The sequence below is a fragment of the Tenrec ecaudatus genome, chromosome 1 (assembly GCF_050624435.1).
Source record: "Tenrec ecaudatus isolate mTenEca1 chromosome 1, mTenEca1.hap1, whole genome shotgun sequence".
NCBI lineage: Eukaryota > Metazoa > Chordata > Mammalia > Afrosoricida > Tenrecidae > Tenrec > Tenrec ecaudatus.
This window is the reverse complement of record NC_134530.1, coordinates 134,443,202-134,468,991: the sequence shown is the minus strand read 5'-3', so window position 1 is coordinate 134,468,991 and position 25,790 is coordinate 134,443,202. Positions and strand designations below refer to the sequence as shown.

Here is a 25,790-nt window from a genome sequence, read left to right as displayed (position 1 = left end):
ATTTTGGATTCTTCAGTCTTAGAACGTGGTCTTTCAAAAAGAGCTACAATGTGATAAAAAGAGACAATTTATTTTTTTAAAATTACACAGGTGTTCAGTTTTAGAAGTCATCACTTTACTCACTCCAAATCTGAGCATTTACAAAGGAAAATCAAAAGAAGTTCCATTCAGGAAAGTTACACAAAAATCTTGTGAGCAAGCCACACCATAAAACATCTCCGTACCATGTCAGTACCATCCCGAGGAATCCAGTCAACCATTATACCTTTATTGGTTGAGGTGTTTAGTACCTGAAAGTTGACCCCATACCCTCCTGATTGATCATTTCCTATAAAAATACAAAACACTGTCGTTTTCACAAAATCTGAAATGATTGCCAGTGACCTTTGCAGAAATAAAACTTTGTTATAGGAAATACAATATAAGAAAGGTGACATAGGTCAGCTGCCAGTCAATATTAACGTTACGTTTCTCTAAGATACATTAAGTTATAACAATCAATCCAAGGAGCGCCGATTATCTTGGGGATCGCCATACCGAGCGCTGCTCCAAGCAGTGCTTCTCTGGAATCATTTTATTTTACATATTTACATATTATGTTCTCGGCTACACACCACAAGGAACTGCTCCAGCCACCACATCCCAATGGTAGTGCCTAGTTTTTCAGGTAGAAAGTTTTCCTTTGACTTTTTGCTCACAGCCAGCGGCACCGACAGCCATTTTCTTCCAGAGTCAAGGAACGCTGAACTCTCAGCTAGTTGTTTTTCCCATGAAATGAAGAGCAATACTGAGGATTTGAACTGATAAATACTGTCTCTGGTTGTTTTCAACATTAGCTACACTTTTGACTTCTGTGCTTCTACCAGACTGTATGACCCTTTCATGTTGGCTTGTCTTGCAAAGTAAATGATCATTCCAATGGCAGGTATCATTAAGATGGATGCACAATAGAGTACAAGAAGTTCAGGAGAAAAATAGTCAGTATTTTCTCTTCCTGAAAAATAAGGAAATGGATACAATTAATGCCTAATGCAAAATGGAACCATTTAATAATAATAGCAATACACTCTATGATAACAGTACAAGTAGTTCTCCCCAGAGAAGTGAATCAAAGCAGCAATAAGGACATTGGATCCAAAGCGCATATTTCTCTAAATGTTCCAAATAATCAGCAGGTCGTTGTTAAGGTCTTTACAGTTCTGAAGATGATGCTCATTGGCTTCCATGATCTTGGATTCAAGCGGCTTCACGTTGAGTTGTAGAGTGGGTGCAGTGTCGTATGTTAATTTGCACAATAGGCACTGGGGAAAGGCGTTTCTACAAGAGAACTGTGACCCTACAGACCATTAACTGAAGAGACTAGCCAGTTCTCCAAGCAGATCTCCGTAGCATTTAGACTGCTACCAGGACACATTTTGTCCTAAGTGGACTGGACCCCACATGCTACAGAGAGCCATAGGGTTTACTTGACTAATAATTATGGATGCAGATATTGGCACAGAGGATTCAAACTGCCAACCTCTAGGCTAGTAATTACGTGTGAACCTATCTCATCCCACAGAAACTTCCAGCCAACATACTCAAATATAAGACAAAGACAAACAAATTTTAGCTATGCATTTTTCAGAGGTATATAGAAAACTTTACATTTTATGTGTCTGAAATAGGGCATCTCATGTATATTATTCTTTTTCAGCATTGATACCATTTCTTGATAAAGTTCTTTGGTTTGTATCATACTCAAACTCACTGCCATCGAGTCAATTTTGACTTACTGTGACCCTGGAGGTCAGGGTAAAACTGTCCCATGGTTTTCCAAGACCGTAACTATTTACAGGAGTAGAAATTCTGCTGAGCTCTCAGTTAGCAGTCCAACGCGTGACCATTACACCACCGGGCCTCCTGATTACTTCATCTTAAATATCACTTTCTCAGAGATGTTTTCCTTACCATGCACTTCCCGTATTTTAAATTAGAAACCCCAACACATTTTCATAACCCACTATCATGATTTGTAATTACCCATTTCTTTGTATGATTATCTATTATCTTTTATTTTCTCCTTTAGACTCTAGGGGTTTCTATGACTATTTTCACTTTGGTCTGCCACTGAGAAGTCAGTACCTAGCTCGTTGTTTGGTCTAGTTGACAAATGATGGATATTAAAAATAACAATAATGCATATTCTTCTTTCTACGTCGTACAATTTACCATTTAGTTATAAATTGAGTACACAAGGGATAATATACAAAATCTTTATAATTAAAAACGATCTGAGAGCTCTAATACTCTTAAAATCCTAAACCTATAAGAACATCTGAAGAAGAAAGCAGGGCATTTTTGAAACCTGCCTCTATTTAACCTTATTTTACACCGCGTCATATGATCCCATAAGTATCACGTTTCACTGAGAGCATGCCATCAAGCCCTGGTGGCACCGTGGTAAGTGTTTGACAGCTCGCAGAACACACCCAGCAGCTCCACAGGAGAAATGCTTGGTGACCTGTCCCTAGGGACAGCCTAGGACAAAGGGCATCACTAAGAGTCAGAATTGACTCAGTGGTACCCAACAACAACAAGCGTATATATGCTGCTTCCATACCGGTAGATATTTGACCTTTTTAATAATAGTTTTATCAGTATGTAATTCACGTATCATCAAACTCAGTGGTTCAGTCATATTAAGAAGCGATGTGCAATCATTAGAATCAATTTTAGATCAGTTTCTTCTTTCTTGTGCTCACTGTTGTTAGTTCCCCATTCCCCCCCCCAATTTCCCCTGCCATGCCCCTAGATAGTTATTAATCCAATTACTGTCTCCACAGATTTACATGTCATGGATTTCATTTACAGAAAACCATACAAACAGAAAGAAGGAAAAAACACCCACAACAATGACAAAACAAAACAGAAAAACATCAGTCACAAAGAAAGCAAAAAATATTCAAAACTGAAACACCTTTAAAATGGGGCAAAAGGGAGATCACATGATAAGGTTGTTACATTTTAACCTAACTACCTCTCCCAGAATCGACTTCAAAATGCTTTCTGTCTGAGAGCAGCATGCCTATCCCTCCACATGGTCAGAGGGATTCAACAGAGGCTGATCCTGCAGGGATCCTACAAATGGAATTTGAGCTTTCATTGCCATCCATTGCCTCCTGCAAACCAGTGGCCCAGCATTTACACTGTGATACAATTCCTTCCTCTAGATTTGGATTTTATTATTTACAGTCCTTAGATCACATATGCTGATGTGCTTCTTCCACAGAGACTTAGTTGATGCCTCACATAAGTGGCTGTTAGTTTTAAGACAAGTCTTTGAGACCCCAGATTCTATTCTTTCTAACAGCCAGGCATCCACCAGTTGATTTCTTCACCACATTTTGCTATAGCACCCATATCTTCCATGATTTCTTCATAAGGGCAAGTCTAGATTAGGGCCATGCCATAAGAACTGTAGAACCATAATGCCACGCCACATGGTTTTCTGTGTTTCGGTATAAAAACCCAGGATTAGTGAACCTATAGGGACAGCAAGTAGAAAAAGGGTTTCGGGGGGAAGTGAAAGGGAGACCATGTCAAGGAGTCCAGGAAGAAAAAGAATGTTTGGAAACTGATTGTGGTGGCAATTGTACTATTATGCTTGATGTAGTTGAACTATGGAATTATATGATATATGTATCCCAATTAATAATATTTTTTTAATTAAAAGAAAAATTCTTAAAAATAGGGAAGAAAGAAACATAGAATTACTGGAGATCACACAACTAGAATAGAATCACTAGAGTCACGTCATGTGGAGTCAATTTTTCAAAAGATTGAAGTTACAAAGCATTTCACATGGTGATAACTACTTCGGTTTCCTACTTTTCTTTGCCAAAGTAGAACTAACCGAAGTGTAAGGGTCATGTCTTATCTCTATGTCAGCTGTAATCATGATTTTTATTGAACGTCAATATTGGTACCAGTAGTATTTCTGCACTTACTGGTTATTTTTAATTTAGTAAGTATTATCTTTACTCTTTCAGTTTCCTTCGGGTGCCTACGGCAAAACAAATTCTTGCTGAGTCAGTTGCTGGGGCAACCTTAAAATAAAATTTTTGAGTGGTACAGCTCTTTTAGAATTTGTCTAACATGTTTTCTGGTTTTTTCTGGAACACCCCCCCCAAATATTTTTTTGATTAGCTGTATAAATAACAAAAATCCTAAAAATTCTCAACTATACTACTGGAATGCACTCAAGCCACCACCACACACACACACACACACACACACACACGGCACACACAGGTAAATACAAATAAATAAATCAAAATAAAGACAATTTTGTCTCTATTCATATATAGTCATTCTAAACTATACTTAGCTTGAGCGCCTGAATTTTTAGTTGAACACCCAATATTCTTTGATCTTATTTAAGTAATATGTGGAAGTGGTAAAGGTAACTCAATAGTTTAATAGTTCATAGAAAAGACATCTAAGTGTTAAAAAATAGGAAAAAGAGCCTTCATTTGTGTCTTCAAAAGAAAATAATCAACTACAGACAGAAATATTAGGGAGCTCATTTTCTGGAACGAGGCTCAGTTAAAGGTGGCCTAGAACCCTGGTGGCACAATAGTTATGTGGTCAGTTGGGGACACAAAGCTCATCAGTTCAAATCCACCAGCACCTTCATCGGGGCAAAGATCTAACGATCTGCTTCCATAGGGGCTTCAGTGTAGGGCTCTATGGGCCAGTCCTACTCTTGTCATACAGGGTGGGTCACTGCGAACAGGAATCAAGTCAACAGCCTACACAAACTGAGGCATCAGAGATTACAGAAATAGGAAAGAATGAATTGTATCTACTCAGAACAGCTCTCAGTCCACGCAGAATCAGCCCCAACTAAACTGATCCTTTGAGGGAAATTACTCAATGCAGATGCTCCGCTCTTTGAACACGGGTCATCGTTGGTCAGATGAATTGTTTTCAGGATAATGACAGCGGGGAGGTGACTAAATGTTTTACACGCAATCATCTTATTTACTGTTCCTTTAACATTTATAGATGGATGTGGTGAGATCGTTGTCGTGCAAAGGATGCATCGAACATAGAAAACATCGCGTAGGGCTTGCAATCCGGAGAAGTGAAACAGTTACCTGCATTCTGAGCTCGGTTCAAATTTGGTTGACACTGGCCATTGGTCACGGACTCTGGCAGCCGGTGCCAGAGTTCTTTATGGAGCTAGCAATGAGGTCCAGCTGCTCACTGCACTGACACATTTGGCTTCCAGGACACAACCGGAGCTCATTCACATGCAAATTAGAGCCTAATTGGTAAGGGCAGCATATTCTACTTAACTCAACAGCTCCTCCGTGAATTTGGGAGAGCATTTAGGAGATGAAGGAAACGTGAGGATCATCAATTCCAGAGTAGTTGGTTGGTTTGTTCAGTGTCTAAAGCATTGCCAAGAGTCAAATTCGATTTATAGTGACCCCACGTGTTTCAGCTAGAACTGTGTTTCATAGAGGCTTTCAGAGTATATTTTTGTTCTGTTTTTCAAAGTAAATCACCAGGCCTTTCCCCACCCCTGAGACGCATGGGGGTAAGATTTGAACCTCCAGCATTTTGGTTAGCAAAAATCCATGTTAAACATTTCCCTCACCCAACGACCCCTTCTACAGTTTAGGGATTCTTATATATTAGTCAAGATTAAGAGGCTATGGTGGGAGAGGTTTAGAGGAAATGGGGAGCTAATAACAAAATAAGAACATTTTCTAAAATTGATGGGGGTACTAATTATACACTTCTTAATATGATGGAGCTATAGAATCGTACACTTGGATTATGACCTAATAAAACTTTTCAAAAAGAAAAAAATAAAACATTAAACACTCCACCTCAGATAATTTATCATCTTAAGAAGAGAAGCTAGAAAATTCTCTTTCCTCTAGAAGATCTAGGTAGAATCCCTGTTTTTCCTGCGTGTGTATTTCACTGCTTGTTTTGTTACTGGCTTTTGAGTCGATGCTGACTTATCGTGACCCCCAGGCATGAAGCTAAGAAAAATGCTTGGGGGCAGGGGTTGGCAAACTGCAGCTCAGGATCCATATGTGGATTTTTCTGTAGGTATATGTGGCTCTGAGGTAAAATTAAAAAAAATTTTAAGGATATTATTCAGATAATGTTGATTTCACTTGTCTATAAAAATATATTTATGGCTCTTGAATAATTTCTCAATTGTTGTGCTGGACAGGATTGGCTCTTCCATCTCAAAAGTTTACCACCTCCTGCTTTATAGGGTTATCAAGGGCCTGTCTTCGGAGGTGACTCGAGGGGGGTGGGGTGGGGATTCAAAGCAGCATCCTTTGAGCTAGCAGTCAAGCAGTCATTGCTGGTGCCACTTAGGGACTCCTACTATTTTCGTGCCCCTATGTCCTCCAGGAAAGGTTACAAAGATTGTAAAACGCTTGCACTTATCAAACGCAAGACCTCAGAAACCAACGCTGCGTGGTCAGCTTGGAGAGGAGAAAATGGCAATGCCACGGCCACCAATGATTCATGTCAACTTCCGGCTAAATGCCGTATGTTGAACACATGTGCTTGATTATTTTTAAAAGCACATAAAAGTAACCACAATCAACATGGAATTCATAATCACTTTGACGATTCATTCATTTAATTCTAGGGAGTCTTTATAATCCACCAAACCGCTGTTTAAAAAAAAAAAACAAAGAAAAAAATACTAACCTTTAACATCAAGCTTTAAGCTTTTTAACTGAGAGCCAACTTCGTTTTTCGATTCGCATTCATAAACTCCTGCATCCTCTAGCTGGGCTTCACGTATGGTATATGTCCCACCTATAGACTTTAGAGTCTTGTCTCCGGTCTCTGCTTTCTTTTTCAGGATGATCCACGTTTCGGTCACGTTTCTACACGTGCAGGAGATGGTGACAGTGTCACCTTCCTGGACACTCTCAGAAGGAAAGGCTGTAAGTTGTATGTCTTTCAGTGGAACTGTAAAGAGAATTTAAAAACCGCTGTTGATTAAATGAAATATAAACCAATTCCATATTACCTGGATGACAGAAGCTAAAACTGCCTAGGAGCTAATTATGTATGCTGTTTGCATTGAATGCTCAGAAGGCCGAGTTAAATCGTCAAGCATTTGCTTGATTGTTTCAATGAGTGGGTCTTTAAAGAAAAGCAGAATATATCTTAGACTTCTCTCAGATCCCGTAATTTAATGCTTCAGCCACTCTGATTTTTTCACAAGGTTTTAATAGAAATATAGGATTAAAATGTGAAGAATCGGATCAGGTTTTCTATAACTTGGGGAGGTGTCGGGGGTGGGGATGGGGTGGGCGGTAGCATAAAAGTTTTCCTTGAAGTATGAAGCCCTTTCCCTCAAACCCACTGCCATCAGGTTGAATCTGGCTCCTGTCAACCCTCTAGCACAGAGGACTGCCCTTTCCGCTTTCTGAGACTTTGAATCTTACAGGAGTAGACAGCCTCATGTTTGTTCCACAGAGCAGCTAGTGGGTTAGAACTACTTACCAGCCTTGTGGATAGCAACTCAATGCGTAACCCATCACCCCGCCAGGGCTTCTTAAGTCCTTTACAGACTGAAACTTTGAGCTAGCGCCTCCAAGGTCAAGAAATTAAGCTACATAGAGATGACTTCTTACTGGCGGGAACAACCACAACTGTGTTTACAACTTGCCAAGTAGTTCCTGACATACGGTATCTTCATTAATACATGATCCCTCAAAGGGAAATGCTCCATCACCTTTTCCTAGTGAGATTCCTATCGTGATCATCTCCCTTGCGACATGACTTGAGCTATCGTTCCTCACCCAGGCCCACAGTACCGTAACATTCACCCTGAACTTCCTTTGTAAAGTGGCGTTATATTTTAGAGGTCTCCCTCGAGATAACAAGATAGTGCTGTCTCAATGCGAATAATATCAAGGGGGTAAGAAAGGAAATGGGAGAAAGAGGAAACTCTTTACTCCGGTAAAGAGTGAAAGTCTCCGGAACTCCCAGAGGCAATTCTCCTTTGCCCTATAGGGCCGCTCAGAGTCAGAATCAACTTGCTGGCAGTGAGTTTGGTTTGGTTTGATTGGGTTTGGTTTCTGGTGCAAGGCATCAGGGAAACCCCTATTGAGCCTGGCCTCAACCTGCCACCTAGGATACAATGTTGTTTTCACTACTGAATTTCCATCCTGGAGAAAGCATGTCTTCATCTGACAGCTCAATTCACTCTCGTGGTTGTCACCAGGCAGATGAACCCAAAAGTGTAGGAACTGCTGCCCTTAATCTTAGAATTTACAAAAGGTTTAGATGCCCAAGCAGCCTTCCAAGCGATTACAAGCAGAGCCCTTTGGAGATTTCTATTCATAGTCCACTTAAGCCAGATAGATTTCATCCTAGATCATTTTCAAATACATATGTCCTACATCTATAGTGGACATTTCAGCAAGATAATCACCACCTCATAAGTGGAAGTGGAATTCCTGGCATAGTTCCTTGAGCTAGCTTTCCATTTGAGATTGGACAGAATTTCAGGATAAGTGATTTTGGCATGGTTCATGGGAAAGGGCTATTTCAGGAGCTTTCCCGGCAAGGGCTCTTCAAAGCCATAAATACTTTTTTTTTTTTGGTTAAAAAATTATTTTCAAATAGATTGTTGCTCATAGTCAGAAATATCAATAATAATTAGTAATAACACTCTCCTCACCTTGAATAATTAATTTGATTTCTTTTCTGCTTATTCCAACCTGGTTGATCCCTTCACACACATAGATACCAGAATCTTCCATCTTTGCAGACATCAAGGTGAACGTAGAATTTTCAGAAAGAAGTTGGAGAGCCCCGTTACTTAGTTGCTTGCTCCAACGGATCTTCGGAGTAGGAAGGCCATCGCTGGAGCAGGTCAAGTTCACAAAACTACCTTCCTCCAGGGTGGAAGAGGGGCTAACTAGGATGTTTGCATCCTTTGGGGCAACTGAAAGGGTAAAGGCATTGGTTAGCTTAATCCCTTATACCCAGAGCTTCTAAGAGTGCTAATAACGTTGCAACAGATTACAATAGTTTATAAACTTTGATCCCCTTACCCTAGGAGGATTCTGTCCTTTGTTTACGATTTATATTCGTAGAATGACAGTGAGTAGAATATGCACATCATAAATGTTCTCGAGTGGAAGTTCTATAGAAACTCCCTTGGGACTAAAGAATGAACGATCAGCAATAGCGTGTGTTGCTATCATGCTAAATGAGTCATGAGCACACTCATCCTTCTCTCCAAAGGGTGTGATCTCCTTTTCCACCCTTGGAATCCAGTTAAAGGACCCTCTGACCCCGCGGGTTCAGTGTTGGATTGGTGACCAAGACATCGAGGATTTGAACCCACCAGCTCCTCTTCAAGAGGAAGGCGTAACGCAGTTTGTTTCCACACAGACTTGCCGCCTCTGGAAGCGTGGGGCCATTCTACTCCGTGCTTTAGAGCTGCCGCGCTTCGGAATGCAAGAAACGACAAGCAGTAGGGTTTGGGTTGTTCTTGAGGCAAATCTGTGTTGGCCTTCTGACTTGCTTTGACCATAAAACAGGGGAGAAGTAACGGGGTAGGACGTCCAAGCTAACTAAACCTTATAAAGTAAGCAGTTTTCCTGAGCAGTCCCTGGACACAAACACAGCTGTGGGGAGCAAAGGCGGGTGTGTTTTCTTGAGGATGAGCCACCACGTGGAGAAAGGAGGCGGGAAAATTCCAAGCTAAGGCCGAATCACATGACTGGGGCCACTTGGGACCAACCAACCTTGACCCAACCCGCTGACTGACAGAATGCATGAGTCGGTTCAGCCGGTACCGTACCGAGAGCAGACGGACTGTCCAATTGACCCTTTCTCAAATTGCCTACTCATAGTCACAAGTAAATATCAGGGTGTTATTTTCAGTTTGGGGAGTTGTAATCATCATGATTTTGATATTTCATTTCTGGGTGTTTCTTTTCCCAGAGGGTTTAACTACAGACTGATAAACATGATCATGAAATCCATATAAATTGTGGGCACACTACACATGTGCTTACCATTAATATGAAGTATCTTCGAACTCAGCCTTTGTTTGGGTTCAAAGTCCAGCTCAGTAATATTTAACTTAGCCTTGCAAACAAGAACTTCTCTGAAGTCTTTGGTGGTGGGGATGAAGGTCATTTCCAAACTCTTAGTCTCCAGGGATTGCCGATTCAGGTCTCCCAAAAAGTCTTTATACTTCATAATACTCTTCCCCTTCAGTAATTCAATCTCCAAGCGGTCAAAAGGGTACACATCAGGAACCTTGCAGCTCACGGTGACAGGGTTTCCCACCACGAGCACATCAGGCAACTCAATTTCTGGATCTCTTGGGAATGCTGCAAACATCAAGCAAAAATGATGCTTATCTGTGGCCTTCAAGGAAAAACGAACTAATCTGTATTAACTGCAGCAGTTGTACCTCAAAATGACAGCTGTACCTCACCAGAAAAATCAATAGATAAGCAATATAAAGGTGATTATCAATATATATAAACAATGACATTAAATGCAAAAACTTATTAATGATAATACATATAAATGATGCTAGGAACAAAAGAAATACCTAGTTCACCAACTGCTAAAGTCAAACAAACAAACAAAACCCCTGGGCACTGAGCTGGTTCTAACTCATGGGCACCCCCTGAGCTAAAGGGTGGCAGGGGTTCTTGACTGACATCTTTACAGACGATCACTAGGGCTTTCCTTTGTGATGTCACTGGGCGGGCTCGCATTGGCAACCTTGGGGTTAGGAGTGAAGTGTGAGCCATTGGGACCACTCAGAGATCTGAGTCATAAACACGCTTCTTGCTTTCCTCTTTTCAGTAAAGCAGCCTTGCTGAGAGCGGGGCCTGATCTTTTCTAAAAATTGTCAGCTTCTACCATCGTACCCAGCTATGTATGTATTTTAAATGCTTATCAAATTAACAGTATAAGAGTGCTAGTTTCTTATTATTCATCATCTCAGTCTTCCAAGCAGCCTGATAAAATTGGTATTAATTAATTACTTTACAGCTAGGAAAACCGAGACACACAGAAGATAAAGGACTTTAATCGTGCATCACTGCTGGTTAGTCACTGAGTTTAGATCAGAACCCATATTTCTCCGATCTCAGAGCCCACACTCTGATTCCCAGAGCTATGCAGCCTCTCCAGATCAGATAAGACACACAGGACAGTTCTCATCTTAAGCACTTTCATTCCAAATGATGATATTTTTCCAGAAAGCTTAAAATATTTCTCCAATAGTACTTTTAACTGGAAAATAAAAAGATGTATAAAAGACTTAGTTCATAAATAATGATATACATAGCCCATATAAATCAATAATATTAAACTAATCTGGTTACTAAGGGTAAGAATAATGCTAACATGTTTTTTACAACAAGCAAAATGCTGTTAAAGTGATACTTTCTCAAATATTCCCATATTGCAATAAGACTTCACTGCTGGCTCTCATTGCTGTTGGAATGTGCCTACATCAGCAGATCCTAGGGGCTAAGAAATACGATCAGGCAATAAAATCTGCCCTTCTTCTGAGAGCCTCAAATCCCTATACAGGCATACTCTAACTCATTCTGAATGAAATCCTGATGGGTAACACAAGTCTGGGCAGGGTTTCTGGTGGAAAAATCTGTACAATATGTTTCCTTGGATTTTGCTGAGTGAAATAAAGCAGAATAGCACTCTGAAAGAAATAACTTTGTGGTTATTTTCCTTGTTGGTTCTTCATCCATTACAAATGGAAGACTCCAGCAATGTCAACTTCTTAGAGACTCGAGGCTGTAAATGACTTTTACGAAGGCGACAAGAAAACAGCAAAGTATAGATTATAAATTTCCACGTCTATCAATAGTAAGAGGGAGTCTTTAGAGCATTTCACCTGAGCTGTCACGTGACACCTGCATCTCCACTCTAATGCCTTGTCTTCATATTTGGCCTTCTTCTGCACCTTATTGTCTTATTCGTTTCCTGCCTGCAGCTTTCCAAATGAAGTCATTAGGTTCAGGCTTTATCCCAACTCAACTGAGTGAGCAGGCAGTCACTGTCCCATCCACTTATCTGCATGGAGGCTATTCCTTGAGTGGGCATTTGTAGGGGAATCTCTGTAGTGCTCAGGAATTTCCTACACACACACACACACACACACACACACACACACACATCTTCCTTACTACATCTTCTCACCCAATATGCACAGAGGAGCATTTTGACGAGACAAACTAAGGGTTGTAAACGCTGGGTATATACGTAATATATAGTTAAGATTTAGGCTGATTATGTTACTTCAAGCACTTCTGATTCTGAGACTTAGGGACCGTGTTGCTGTGGTTAACAGCTACCGTTGTGTGGGCTCCTCGGTCATGGCGACCGCATGCGCAGTGGAATCAGGGCCCATAGAGTTTTTCTAAACGGGATCACCAGCCTTTTCCTCTTAGTGCCTCTTAGCCAGGGAGCTCCTGCTCCTGAGAAGCCTGTCTGCGTCCAAGGAACGGGCACTAATGCCACATCTCCACTGACAGCTGGGTGACGGCTGCACAGGAGGGCACTGCCTGGAATTAAACGAGGATGCCGCGCAGAAAACGAGAACTCTGCCCTGGAGACCTCACCGCCCATTAGCAGCCATGCCCAATGCCAAATTCCCTTGCTAACCAGTTGGATCGCACTGGCTATCGAATCCTCTTTTTCTTCTAGCCGAACTTAAAAAAGTAAAATAAAAAGAATTCTGTAGAAACACTTACAGTAGAGCTCCACCTGGATTCCCTTCTCCAGTTTTTTGTGCCCGCAGGTGACTGTACACAGGTAAGAGTGCTCATTCTCAAAGCTAACAGGACTCAGCGTCAGCGTGGACTTTGTTCCCTCGCTGCGCACCTTCCCACTGAGCGGGCTGTCAATCTGGGTTCTCCAAGAGAAAGATGGGGATTTGCAGCCTTTGACACTACACGTCAACACCACTGAGTCCCCAATCTGAGCAGCAATCCGGGACCCAGGGGAGACATCAACTGTGAACAATTTCTCTAGGAGAGGCAGGGGAGGAAAAAAAGCAAAAGAAAAAAGATGAATTTCTTTTTAAGCCGTATTTTAATTATGATTACCCCTCCCCACCCATTTCCTTCAAGCTAATATCTCTGCCAAGAAGAACTCCCTTTTTTCCATGGTGGAACTACCAGAAAGGAAGCCACATCTTTTAAGAATGAGCCTCATTCACCCAATAGAAGGAATGTAGATAAAAGTTTGTCAAAAGAGAAGTTGGCATCTGTTCCTAGCAATGATCCAGTCTCTTCTCACACGTAGTCGATCAAGTCGTTACAATGGTGAAAATAGCGCACACACCCTAAGTGGTTCCGGCTTGTCAGCTCCTGCACACACCGCTTTACAGCGACAATCTTACTGGGCCACCATCATCATTTGTTTGAATACATAATGTTATTTGTTTTCTTCCTCTTTCAGGACATTAAAGCTTGGGAATGTTAAATAGCTTTACAGAGCTTGCAAGTTGCAAAGTTAAGACTTAAAGCCAGGTGAGTGTGATTTAAGGTCCAAAGTTCGCAGTTACTAAGACAACTAACCAAGTCACTCTTGGATGGAGAAAACCCAGGGTCTAAGAGAGATGTTGAGGAGCTCTAGTGGCTCTGTTGAATAACCATTGGTCTGTTAACTACGAGGTCAGAGGTTCAAAGCCACCAGAGAGTCCGCAGGCGAAGGATGAAGTTATCAGCTCCCATAAAGATGCACAGTCTTAGGGGCCCAACCTAGGGTTGAAATTAGTCAGAATTGATTCGACGGCAGTGAGTTGGGCTCTCTTTGTTTAAGAGAGCTACTAGAAAAGTAGAAAAAGATGTCTTCAGGCTCTGCTAGGGGACTTCAAAAATGTATGGCAAAGATGCATTGTCTTTACATTTCATTTTCCATGAAGGTTTGAAACCTCCGCTTATCAGTACCTATAATAGACTAGCACTTACAGCTTCCACTTGAACGCTTGCAAAGCCGCCCTTTGAAAGGCACATGGATAAGCGGAAAACAAGGTGAAAGGCATTAAAGTGATAGACAAACTATCTCCGATGTTTGTTTAATGCAACAGAAAAGGGCTTTAACTTTCACTCAGGGGCTGAAAGTTGAGATGTACGGGCAAACTCCCAAGGCTCAAATATCCAGCAAAGCTGGTCGGCTACAGACCCATCCCCACCGGGTGCATGGCGTCTTTTGGATGACTGCTGCCTAAGGGCAGAGGAATTCCAAACCTGGCTCTGTTCCCCTGAAGAAGAAACTGGGAGTGACTGGCCAGTGCCAGAAGGGACAGATGAGATTCCACAGGAAATAAATAAAATCTTCCTTATTGTAAATATCAGGCTGGGGGGTGGGGGAGGAAGGAAATCTCAATAAATAATCCTAACACACGGGATTTCACAAGGTTTGTGTCTGTGCCAGGAGAAGTTTTTTTTTTTTTTATTGGCTTGATTAATTGTGACACCGTAGTATCCTCCAAATATGACTCTCCTCAAATTACCTCAATAAATTGATATGCTATTATACTTTGAAAGAGAGAGGTCATTCAGAAATCAGAAACCGAGTTTCCTAAATCTTTATACGTTGGGGTGTGAAAGGAAAGGTCTTATAAACAGCCAGCTTCCTGCTTGTGGACAGTTGGCAGATCATTAGTTCCTGTAGCTGCTTACTTTACAAGGTAAACTTGTGGCTCCTACAAGAGTCTCTTGTAGCTCACTGAAAAGGGCACTCTGAAAGTTCAATTCTCCCCATTCTATCTGCAGAAGTTAAGGAGGTTATAAGCCACGGTGATATAAAATGCAAAGCAACGCTCTCCACTCTCCCACCCTAAAATGTATTTCCTTTTCACCACTGAAATGGCAGGCAGTCTAGTAGGGAGTGAAATTGTTCAGGATTTTTTATTAGCTTTACTTCCTTTTATTAGTCTAATATCTTTCCCAGTCTCTTGGAAATGTTAGCTAACACTCCACTGTGTCAATTGACTCATAATGACCTTAGATCTTTTTTTTTTTTTAGCAATCCAAGTTTAGCACTCTGTTTAAACATTTTTAAACTAAAAGCTCCTCTTTAAAAATAAAAGTATATTGTCCATATGTACAGTCTTTTTAATCCAGCAAATATTCACTGAGTACCAATTACAGGCCAGGAACTATATGAGACACCCAAACATTAACACACACACACACACACACAGATCCTGGCTTTAAGGATTTTACTGTTCAATGAAAACTACATTTATAAGCATTATAGACATCACAGGTAACTACTATCACATACACAATTCTGCAATGTCACTAATATCAAAGACTAGTCTATGAGTAAATACATAGGCAGATATGCAAGCTGAACAGGTATGACTAGGCAAACAGGACGGCACTCACAACAATATATAGATTTGGCAGAGGAGATTTCTACATGTATATTTGTATGTGCTATAAATATATCCATGTATGTAATAGAGCAAACAGTGACTATCAACCTATGAAAGCTTTTTAGCCATAACCAAGCGCCTTGTGGATATGGAACATGGAGCATGGGGACTTGGGACCACAGTCTTGAAGGACAGCTAAATCAATAGGTAGAATATAGTTCACAAAGACAATGGTCTACACCTCATTGTGGTGAGTAGCAACTGGGGGGTCTTAAAAGCTAGTGGGCAGTCATTAAAAATGCAACTAAAGTTCTCTTCTCATCTAGAATAAAGAAAAATGAAGGAGATCAAGAACTCATGGAAACAATTCGTGCAAAGGGCTAATGGACCACTTGACCCACAACCTGCACTACCCTGACACCAGAACTAGATGGTGCCTACCTATTACTACGGACAACTCTGGGCAGGCTCACAGAAGGTCTTAGACAGAATTGGGGGTGGAGAAAAAAATTCAAAATCATAGAAAAGATAGGACTTGCTGGTCTTACAGAGACTGATGAAACCCCTGAGACTGTGGCCTTCAAACCTGGACAGTCCGCACCCCAGGGACTACCTTGCCGTCAAACAACAGACAATCCTCCTAAGTGACTCATAACCCTGAAAGGGAATACGCTCCTATTAATAATCCACCACTCGAGACCAAAGGGCAGCATTTGGTGAGGCGGTAAGGAGCAAGAAAGAGGGATGAACAGATAGAGGATGCGAGGGAGGAACTGAAAAGATTACTGCTCCATTGAGGGACTTGCAAATTATTAGGAGGCAAAGGGTGTATGAATTACTAAATGGACAATTCATAAACTTTCACTCAAACCACACTAATAAATCAAACATAGGTTATTTGGGGCACTTGACTAAAATATCTTCAAAGTGGCTTTCTCTCCAAAAATGTTATCCCACCCCGTGCAGGGAAGTCGCGGTGAGTTTGAGCATGATTTCCAGCGCCAACCACAATTCTTTGGTTCTTAAACAAGGGCTCCGAATCATATTCCAATGAACAGAAATACATAGATAAGAAGAGGAATTTTGCCTTAGAGAACACCAAAGGAGGAATTTGCCTTGGAGAATCTGGAACTGAGAGGTTGACACGAACTTTGCTTTGAAGTGTGGGTGAAACTCTGCCAGGTCCGGAGGGAACAGGCATATCACACTGAAAGAATAGCATGCAGTGAGGTCTAGGGTCACCGTGCAACTGCAAGGATAGTTTCTGACTAGACTGAAGAGTTTTATGTGGCCATTTGAAGAAATGTTCATTTTAATGTATATGCAATTAAAGTTTGATTGAAGTCATAAAATGAAGATTTTTGTTAAATATCATAACTCTGGTTGTAGCACATAACATTGATTATTTGGGGGATAGACTGATAGCAGGGAGCCCATTTGAAGACAACTTGCTAGAGTTGAGCACCATGTGGTTTTGTATTAAAATGGGTCACTAAATGAAATATTTGACCCCACACAGATTATGAACTACACCTGGCCTCAGGTTTTATGCACTTAATGTAACTCTGCTGCAGGTCAATGAGATAGGAAGGTGGCAAGAAGAATTTTTGGAAAATATCACATTCACACTATGTACTAGTTGTTCTTAATCACTCTGGGATATAAAGGATTGGGGGAAATAGGTTGATTTGGGGGGCTTGTTCGCAGGTAGAACTGATTTGACCATTTGGGATTAAAGCATGAATGGGGAGTCACCAACATGTGCTGGTTCAAATCTTGGGGTTTTATCGTGAGAACGCAAGAAGAGCAGGGATGAAAACTTGACAATACCCCAAGGGGCTAGTGGGAGAGCATGAACCAGTGAAGCCATGATACCCAAGCCCAAACCAAACTCACTGCCCTGGGGTTTCTGGGTTGGTAAATCTTTATAGGAGCAAAAAGCCTCATCTTTCCCCCATGGAGCAGCTGGTGGGTTTGAACTGCTGATCTTTGGGTTATCAGCCCAACACCTAATGCACAGTGCAACCAGGGGTCTTGAAGGAATGATGAGATGGGGGAAGAATCAGAAAAGTAGATTCAAGCGGAAGCAGTTACCATATTGAAGTCATTTCCCTGTTGCTCTAATACCAATGGCAGCATCTTCTCTATTCCTGTTACAGAGTCTACTTACCCTGGACAATTAATTCCACTTCTTCTCTATTCCTCCCAATCAGATTAACCCCTTCGCACACATAAACGCCAGAGTCTTCCATCCTCATGGCAATTAAGGTGAGGGTTGAATTCCCAGAAAGGAGCTGCAGGTTCCCATTATCTAACTTCTTGCTCCAGAAAATCTCTGGAGCCGGGCGCCCCTCACTGAAACACTTCATGGTCACAGCGTCACCTTCTTGCAGACTTGTTGAAGGGCTGACAGAGATAACTGTGTTCTTGGGTGAGACTGAAAAGGTAAGTCACAGTGTTAGCCATTGTGAAGTTCTTTTGATGCCGCCAAATACGTTTGTTTTTTATTCATAGTATATTATGTGCTTCCAACAATTGGGTGAATTTGTGCTGCCAAATTAATATAAAGAACTGCTGAGTCATTAAAAAATCGCCAAGTCAACTTTGGAGTGACTTGATTTATATATTTTTTGGATGCTTGGTGTTTTCTGATGGTCAACGATTTAGAAATTTAGATGAGCCTTCGGAGTTAGGTAATTCAATCTCCCACTTAAAGTGGGGGCCCCACCCATCCTTGCTACTGAATTGCTCATCCGAGTCAGGTTCAGTTCTGACAGGGAGTGGCAACCCATCACCGGAAAAAGCATGGAATGGGATCTGTGGACAGTCTCACGGAGCCAGGGAGCATTCAAATCCCTATCTCTCTCCCACCTGGATGTACATGTGGGGTGTGTGCACACGTACACACACGTGCACAGGCACACGCATGGAGCAAGTGTTGACCTCCGCAAAGCTCTCTCTCTAGCTGTGCAGCTAGTCGTTCGAAGTATTTTATGAGAGTTCACAAAACACGATTCAACATGTTTTCTCGCCTGTGCCTGCTTACTACAATCCAAGCAGGCAGTATTCCCCTTTTGTAGAAATGAAGACTTGGAGAAATTAAGCAAATCCACACAGTTAGTGGAGCCAGAACTTAAACTGTCTCTCAACCCAAATCCTGTGCTCTTTCATTGGATTATGAGATGATAAATATTATGTTCACACTGAATAAAAGGGAAGTTGAGACCATAAGTACTTTCTTGTAACTAATTGCTAAATGTATCGCTATTCACCGAAATCCAACTTTGCATAAAGGCCAGGCTACATCTACTCACTGTGGACGTGCAGTTCCTTCCTGGTCTCTCGCTCTGTGACTACAGAATCCGTTTCATCAATGTGTAATTTAGCTCGACACACAAGGTTTTTTCCAATATCCTCAATGACAGGAGTAAAGGTTACTTCTAAACTCTTGGTTTCCAGGGACTTTCTCTCTGAATCCTCCAGAAATTCCTGATTCTTCACGAGCTGGTTGTCTTTCAGTAAATCTATTTCCAGCCTGTCGAATGGGTAAACATCAGGCACCGAGCATTTCACTCTGACCGGCTTTCCGACCTCCAGTGGCCCACTCAAATGGATCTCTGGATCCTTAGGAAAAGCTGCAAAGACCAAATGAGTAGAAGTAAATGGGCTTTTTGCTCCGGTTAAATAAGATTCCTTACGGTTTAATGCAAAACAAACCATGCCTAAGGCTGTGGTCAGTACCGGCTTTGCGCTGCTCAGTCCATTGTTTCCAACAGCCTCTGTGCATTTAGATGGGTTCAAAAAGCAAGTCCCGCAATCAGCCATTTCGGGAGAAGGGCTCCCCCTGTGTACTGGTTCCCAAGGTTGCGCAACTAGTTAAGCAACCTTGGGAACTAGTTGAGCAAAGGGTTGGTTCTTGGAACCCATTAAAACAGTGTCCCAGAAGAAGGTCCGGAGCGCTGCTATGGAAAGGACACATCTTGGGGGAACCTGGGGAGCACAGGAGTCAGATGGACTAGACAGGCAACTGGCCTCGTTTTGTTTTCGCTCTTTGTGCGTTCAGGGGGTATGCCATTGGAATCCAAGAAGAGCCACGAAAGCTATGCATTTCAAATACTTATATGGGCCAGTCACAGATTTTGTTTTACCTCCTCAATAGTACCAAAAGATTGAGATTACTTTTCAGAGACTTATACAATGGAGATTCAGCATCTTTGGGTAACCTAGCTGCGGTCACACAGGTAGGGAGAGCTGGGATTGCTACTATTTGGGGTTGCTGCTGCAGGTGCATTCTCTTGTTTGAATCAAAGCAGATATATTTGCATTCACAGATCTACACTCTGGAGCTCAGAATGTCATTGCCAAGAGGAGCTATGAAATAAGCTATCCTAAGAAATGAAAGAAAGAGCAACTTTAAATTATTGGCTTCTAAGAATGTCGCCTCTGACAGGACACTTGCCGTCCAGACAGGAACTGTTGAGCAATCTTAAATTCCAGAAGGCAGGCTTGCAGTCTGAAATGCCTAGCTGAGTGTCCCAACCGTTGTTCCCTTTGGACCTGCTAGCTCCAAGGCAGTCCCCTGTGATCTCTTAGGAGACCTCAACCACAGCATCACAAACCACGGGGATGCTCGCATAGAGCCTGGATGCAGGGCCTCATGTAGTAAGAAGACTAGAGAGGCCTCAACTCTAAAGAATAATAGAATCAAAAGTGCAGGGGGAGCAGGGCTCTTCAACATAATGAGAAACAGAAATTCTTGAAGAAAAGCCATAGGCAACATAATTAAATCCAGAAGGGTCTTTTCGTTTTTACAACTTCAACTGTTTTTTGTTCCGTTATTTGCGGGCAATGGTGGAGGATTGCAAGGACTGCTACTGCCGAAATAACACCGTCTATTTCCTTTTCTTCAACGAGAATTTCTGATCCTAACATGCTGGAAGAACTGTGCCTGTAACCCACACAGCCTGACGTCAGGTAATATAAGAACTTGCGACTTCTCCCTATATTTACATAAAGGGGGTCTTTCAGGGGGGCTCTGGGCAGCTAGAACGTGTCCGTGCAGGACCAGCCTAATTGAAAGCAGCCGCACAGGCACGGTTTCTCGTGAAGCATGAGCAGTGCCTAGGGCTTGCTGATGAGTCCTTTATGAATGGGCCAAGTTGTCTGGGCTCCAGTGTAGGGAAAAGAATCAACATAATTATAAGGTAAACAATGAAGTTTTTAGGAGGAAATGACCATACATGGACATGGCTTTTTGTTTGTCTGTTTGTTTTTTAGAGAGTGGTCACCAGTATCGAAAAGTAGGTAATTTCTTTCAGGTTAGCATTTACTCCTCTTGCTAACTCGGTTTTGCTGAGTTGAGCCTGGATCAAGAAGCATTTGGGTAAGCTAAACTACTAAATTATAATAAACTAAGGGTACTACTCATGTAGGAGGCAAATCTAACTCATTATATAAATAAATATTCGTGAGCTGCCAATGAAAGTAAATAAATGAATCCAAACTTTACCTACACCGAAGTCAAATAAATGAAATGTTTGCAGATGTGTTTCTCCATTCTAGGGGGAAAGCTGCATTATAGATCTTCTATTTAATATTTAAACTCATTTTAAACACCAAATTGCCTAAAACTGCATCAATGGAAAGCCCCTAAAGGATGAACTGCACGGATCACGTGTACACACAACCAAATAAAAATTGTTAGGGCACACTTAAGTGGAGTTTTCATTTTTCCAAAAAGAAAGAATTCTAAAGATTGTATTTCACTGACAAGAAAACCAGAGCCTCTCAAAGGTTGACTGGTGTTCACGAATGCCACGTGCCTGGCAAAGTTCTCGTGCTTGACTTGGCTGTCTCTAGCTTTCTTGGGGCTGCATGGCCTCTGACCAACATGTGATCATGAGCATCCACCTCTACAGATAATAACAATCATCATCTTAAAACCAAGTGGAGAGCAAAGCAGAGTGTCTGCCACACTTACAGTAGAGTTCCACCTCGATCCCCTTTTCCTCTTGGCCAGAACTGCACGAAGCTGTGCACAGGTACGAGTGCTCGTTGTCGAAAGTAACGGGCGCCATGGTCAGGGTGGACTTGTTGCCCTCGTTCCTGACCTTCCCGCTCAGGGGACTGTCTATCTGGGTCCTCCAAGAGAAAGACGGGCTGTCGCAGCCGTCAGTGCTGCAAGTCAGTGAGACGGAGTCACCGATCTGAGCGAGAATTTTGTCTTCCGGAGAGATCTCGATTTTAAAAGCTTGAGCTGCCAAGGCAAAAGGAAAAAAAGCAAACTCACCACTGGTTGATTTGGTATTCTGCTCTCACTCTGCTCAGTTTCAGCAGAATGTCCCACATACAATGAGACGGATCTCTTTGCTAAACCCACTCAGACTAAAGGCAAAGCAGCCAGAGGTCACTTTGCCAAAGGTAGTGTTGAAATCATTTCCACTTAGATTTCTCAGTTAGGCACTTGACTATATCTATTTATCAGATTTGTTTATTGCAGCCTAAGTTTGAGCTTTGTTTATTAATCTCCCCCGTAGGCAATTTTCTAAGCAAGCTGTGCTTTGTTCTACAGCAATCATGTATGTGCACGGGTGTGTGTATCTTCAGCTCCCACTACCACCATACGGTGTTGTGTAGCAAAACAATAGCACATAAAAACTTAGGTTAAAGTAAGTCTCCCCCCTGTTTAAAAACCCCAGTGAGTGCCTGGCTTCCGAACTGATGCCAAAGCCAGGGCTAAAATGGAACGTTGGTAACTTCAGCAGATCAAGAAGAGACACTTACATGCTGCAAACAGCGTCCAAAGTATATTCGAAGCGCCAAAGATCAGGACCATCTTCGCACACATTGTAAGCCGCTCCCTTGTGTGATGACAAAATAATGGTTCCACAATCCCACTTTCTGTCCCACCGGAACCGCCTGGGCAGAGTGTCCAGCTCCTGAAGCCAGCGAGGCTCAGTGAGAAGTGAAATCCAAAGTCTGCTCTTTATAAAGGGCCCTGTTGCAGGGGCGGAGGGAAATCCCTTCACGGGGAAACCCGAGGCAGAGCCAGGGAAAAAAATGTTCATTGACACCCAGCCAAGTCCCAGCATTAACCCTCTCAGAGCTGAAACTACTTTCTCTGCCCTGGGAAAAGAAAACCCGGACAAGGCTATCAAATTCCAACTTTTACTATTTATTTACTTTTTTCTTCAGGAGTTGACTTTCAGCCCCAATATGTAGTTATCTATTCTAGAAAGACATAAAAGAGCATACTGATGGCGGAACTTGGCTGTATGATCCATAGGACGCTTTTAAGAGAAAGGAGGAAAAAATGGTCAGTTAAACTCAAGATTTTGAAATGGTTAAAAAGTTTGTCACCTGGCTGATTTTTTTGGTTCCTCAGGAAGACGTGATTGCAATTCTGAAATAGAGATGAATGTTTTTTCTTATAAGAAAAAGAAAGTAAAGTCCTTTCTTTAGTGAGTCATTTTCCAAAAGGCCGGCTGTGTGACTTCTTAGTTTGATACAGCTTATTCATAAATATAATTCTTTTGACAATAGACATCCGTTTTTTGAAATGACATTCTTGGGTGGAGAATAAAGGAATGTAACTGAATTTCCCCGCCAAAACAAGAGGATACATTTTCCTCTCTGTTTCAGACAAGTTGCCAGGTCCCTGGTTCAGGCGCTGGAGAATTCACTATCTTCTGCAGATTCAAATGCAAATGTGAAGAATTCAGCTGAAGTGGTAAATCTCTTCAGCTCTCAAGACAAACTCTGTCACAGCGTATTAACAGCGTAGTTGTGCAATATGGGTGGGAATGAAGACAAATTTTGTGTTAGCTCCATTCCACCCTTACCATTTCACTCTTACCCCAACTCCATGAAATGGCTTTTTAAACAGCTCAAGGGGCACTGTTAGCTGATAGCCCAACTCCTTGCAAAATGCTTGCCCAACAAAAAGAAACCGGATTAGCCACTTCCTTGTATTATACTTGCGAATGTCTTTCTCTGCCTCCAGATCATCCGTTCCTTTCCAGGCAGGGCCCTGTTCTTGTTCATTGTGGTATCCAACTGTTGCTTTCTGTTATCGACTGCACCATTTAGCATGTGCAAACAGTGCCATAATCAATGTTATCAATGTAAGTTTTGGAAAGGAAGCCTCCAAGATATTAGCAATAGTGTAAACATGCTGCATGAGAGAATGCTAAGTTTTACAAGAAAGCACCAAAGCTTATCTAGTTATTAAATGATATCTATTATTTTCCAAAAGGAGCCCTGGTGGAATAGCCATTACAGGTTGGGCTCTGCCTCTCAAGGTCAGAAATTCAAACTCACCAGTCACTCTGTGGGAGGAAGACGGGATTTCTACTCCCAGAAGGAGCTGCAGTCTCAGAAACTCACAGGGGCAGTTGGGGTCGCTGGGAGTGAGCAGCAACTGGAGGAAACTTGGTTTGGGGTCTTTGCTTCCCAGGCACTGCTTCAAGGACAGAGAAAACCTTCCTCTGAACACCCCACAGACTCATGAATACGTAACAAGCACTGTACTCCACAGCAAAGGTCTCATGCTTATTGACACAGTTTTTTTTCTGAAAGGAGTCCTGGTGGCCTAGTCATTACACATTGTGACTTACCAGGTCGAAACCACCAAAGCTCCCTGGGAGAAAGAAAGACTGCGCTCTCCACTCCCAGAAGCAGGTCCCGGGCCAGAGACTCACAGGGGGCTGCCATGAGCCAGCATGAGCCCCATGACAGTGCGTGTGATGTTTGGGCTGTACACTCAAAGCTAACCACAACTCAGGGTGGGAATTCACAGCCCTCCATACGTGGCTAGAGTGGCCCCTGAACCTCCTTTGGATATTGCTGTGGCTCATTCTGTCCTCAGTGAAAAAGAAAAAGAAACGGGATAAAATCTTCTAGGACTGTGGTAAGTGTGACTTCACCTACCAAACACCGAGCAATCAGAAAAGCGGTTCAGTGAAGAATTAATTAACTGGTCGAAAGACAACCTGAGGGGTCTGGATAATGCTGGTCTCATGGGAGAATAGCCTCCGCACCGTTTACGTGGAATGCTTGCCTTCAGAACCGCCGGGACAGAGCTTATGGAATTGTTTGGCTTGTGCTTTTGTTTTATCTTTCAGTTATGAGGCTTATGAGGGGCCTTCAAGAAGTTTGTGGAACTTTCTCATTAACTTTTCATTTAATTTCCCCAAGGACTTTTTGACACCTCCTGGTATTACCGGATATCGCAAACTATAATGGAGCTTCAGAAATTCTCGGGACCCAGCTCTGCAGTCAGGATGGCCGTCTTTCATCTGTGCCCACAGGCACACCTCTCTCTGGCCATGGGACTCTGGCTTCTGCTCTCCTGGGACACATGGTATAAAGCTCTTCAAGCTCTGCTGATAGTGCCCCTACGGACTCCATTCCACCAGCGAGGGTCCTGCCTGAAGGCACAGATCGTTCTTGCTTCCTGGCCTGAGAAGCTTACCCCTTTGTCATGCCCATTCTCTGGTGTCAGCTGCTTCTGCTACTCTGCCATCTCTTCTCACCCTCTCAGGTCATCCCTGACGTCACCTCTCTCCATAGCCTGGATCTAGATCAGTATCAGGATCTTAGGCTGCACTCCACTCCTGACTTTTTTCCCTTTCTTTTGGGGCCCCCTATATGCTCCACCAAATTCATGGATATATATTCATTACATGGACATGTATAAATAGCCTCTGCCAACCCTACATACACTGCTGTTGTGAGATGCCATCGGGCCTGTTCTGACTCACAGCCACCCCATACACACAGAGTGAAACTCGGCCCAGTATGGCACCCTCCCCACCTGGTTCTAATACTTGAGTCCATTGCTGGACCTCCTGCATTAATCCACTTTGTCACGGCCCTGCTTCTCTTTCACTTCCCTTCGACTTCCCCGAGCAGGGTGTCCTCTCTGGGGGTGTTCTCTCTGGACAACAGGTTCAAAGCACATGACACGAAGTCTTCCCTAAGGAGCATTCTGGCTTTACTTATGTGAAGATCCATTTGTTCATTCTCCTGGAATTCCATAGCACTTTCAACCTTCTTCTCCAGACCACAATTCAAATGCATCAGTTCTTCTTCAGTCTGCCTTATTCAGTGTCCAACTTTAACACGCACATGAGGCCATTGAAAATGCCATGACTTGGGTGGGGTGTACCTTAATTCTCAAAGTAATATTCTTGTTTTTCAACACTCTAAAGACATCTTGAGCAGCAGATTTACCCATTGCAATGTGTCCTTTGATCTCCTGATTGCTAATTCTAGGAGCATTAATTATGGATTCAAGCAAGACAGACCCTTGACAACATCAATCTTCTCTCCTTTTATCATGTCACCTATTGGTCTAGTT

General features: G+C 42.3%; 1 protein-coding gene and 1 non-coding gene across 2 annotated transcripts; one reads left to right on the top strand and one right to left on the bottom strand.

The window, feature by feature from the left end:
* On the bottom strand, positions 1-22,373 carry VCAM1 (vascular cell adhesion molecule 1). The gene is made up of 9 exons (XM_075558822.1): positions 22,214-22,373; positions 21,411-21,686; positions 18,745-19,065; positions 17,601-17,867; positions 12,795-13,070; positions 10,071-10,391; positions 8,723-8,989; positions 6,733-6,999; positions 1-994 (listed from the first exon to the last, which is right to left on the bottom strand). The coding sequence occupies exons 1-9, from the start codon at positions 22,275-22,277 to the stop codon at positions 837-839; spliced, it is 2,217 nt and encodes a 738-aa protein (XP_075414937.1). The 5' UTR covers positions 22,278-22,373; the 3' UTR covers positions 1-836.
* Positions 4,106-4,167, top strand: LOC142438343 (U7 small nuclear RNA). Its single transcript, XR_012782733.1, has one exon. It is a non-coding gene; the product is annotated as a U7 small nuclear RNA (small nuclear RNA).
* Positions 22,374-25,790: the final 3,417 nt, after the last annotated feature.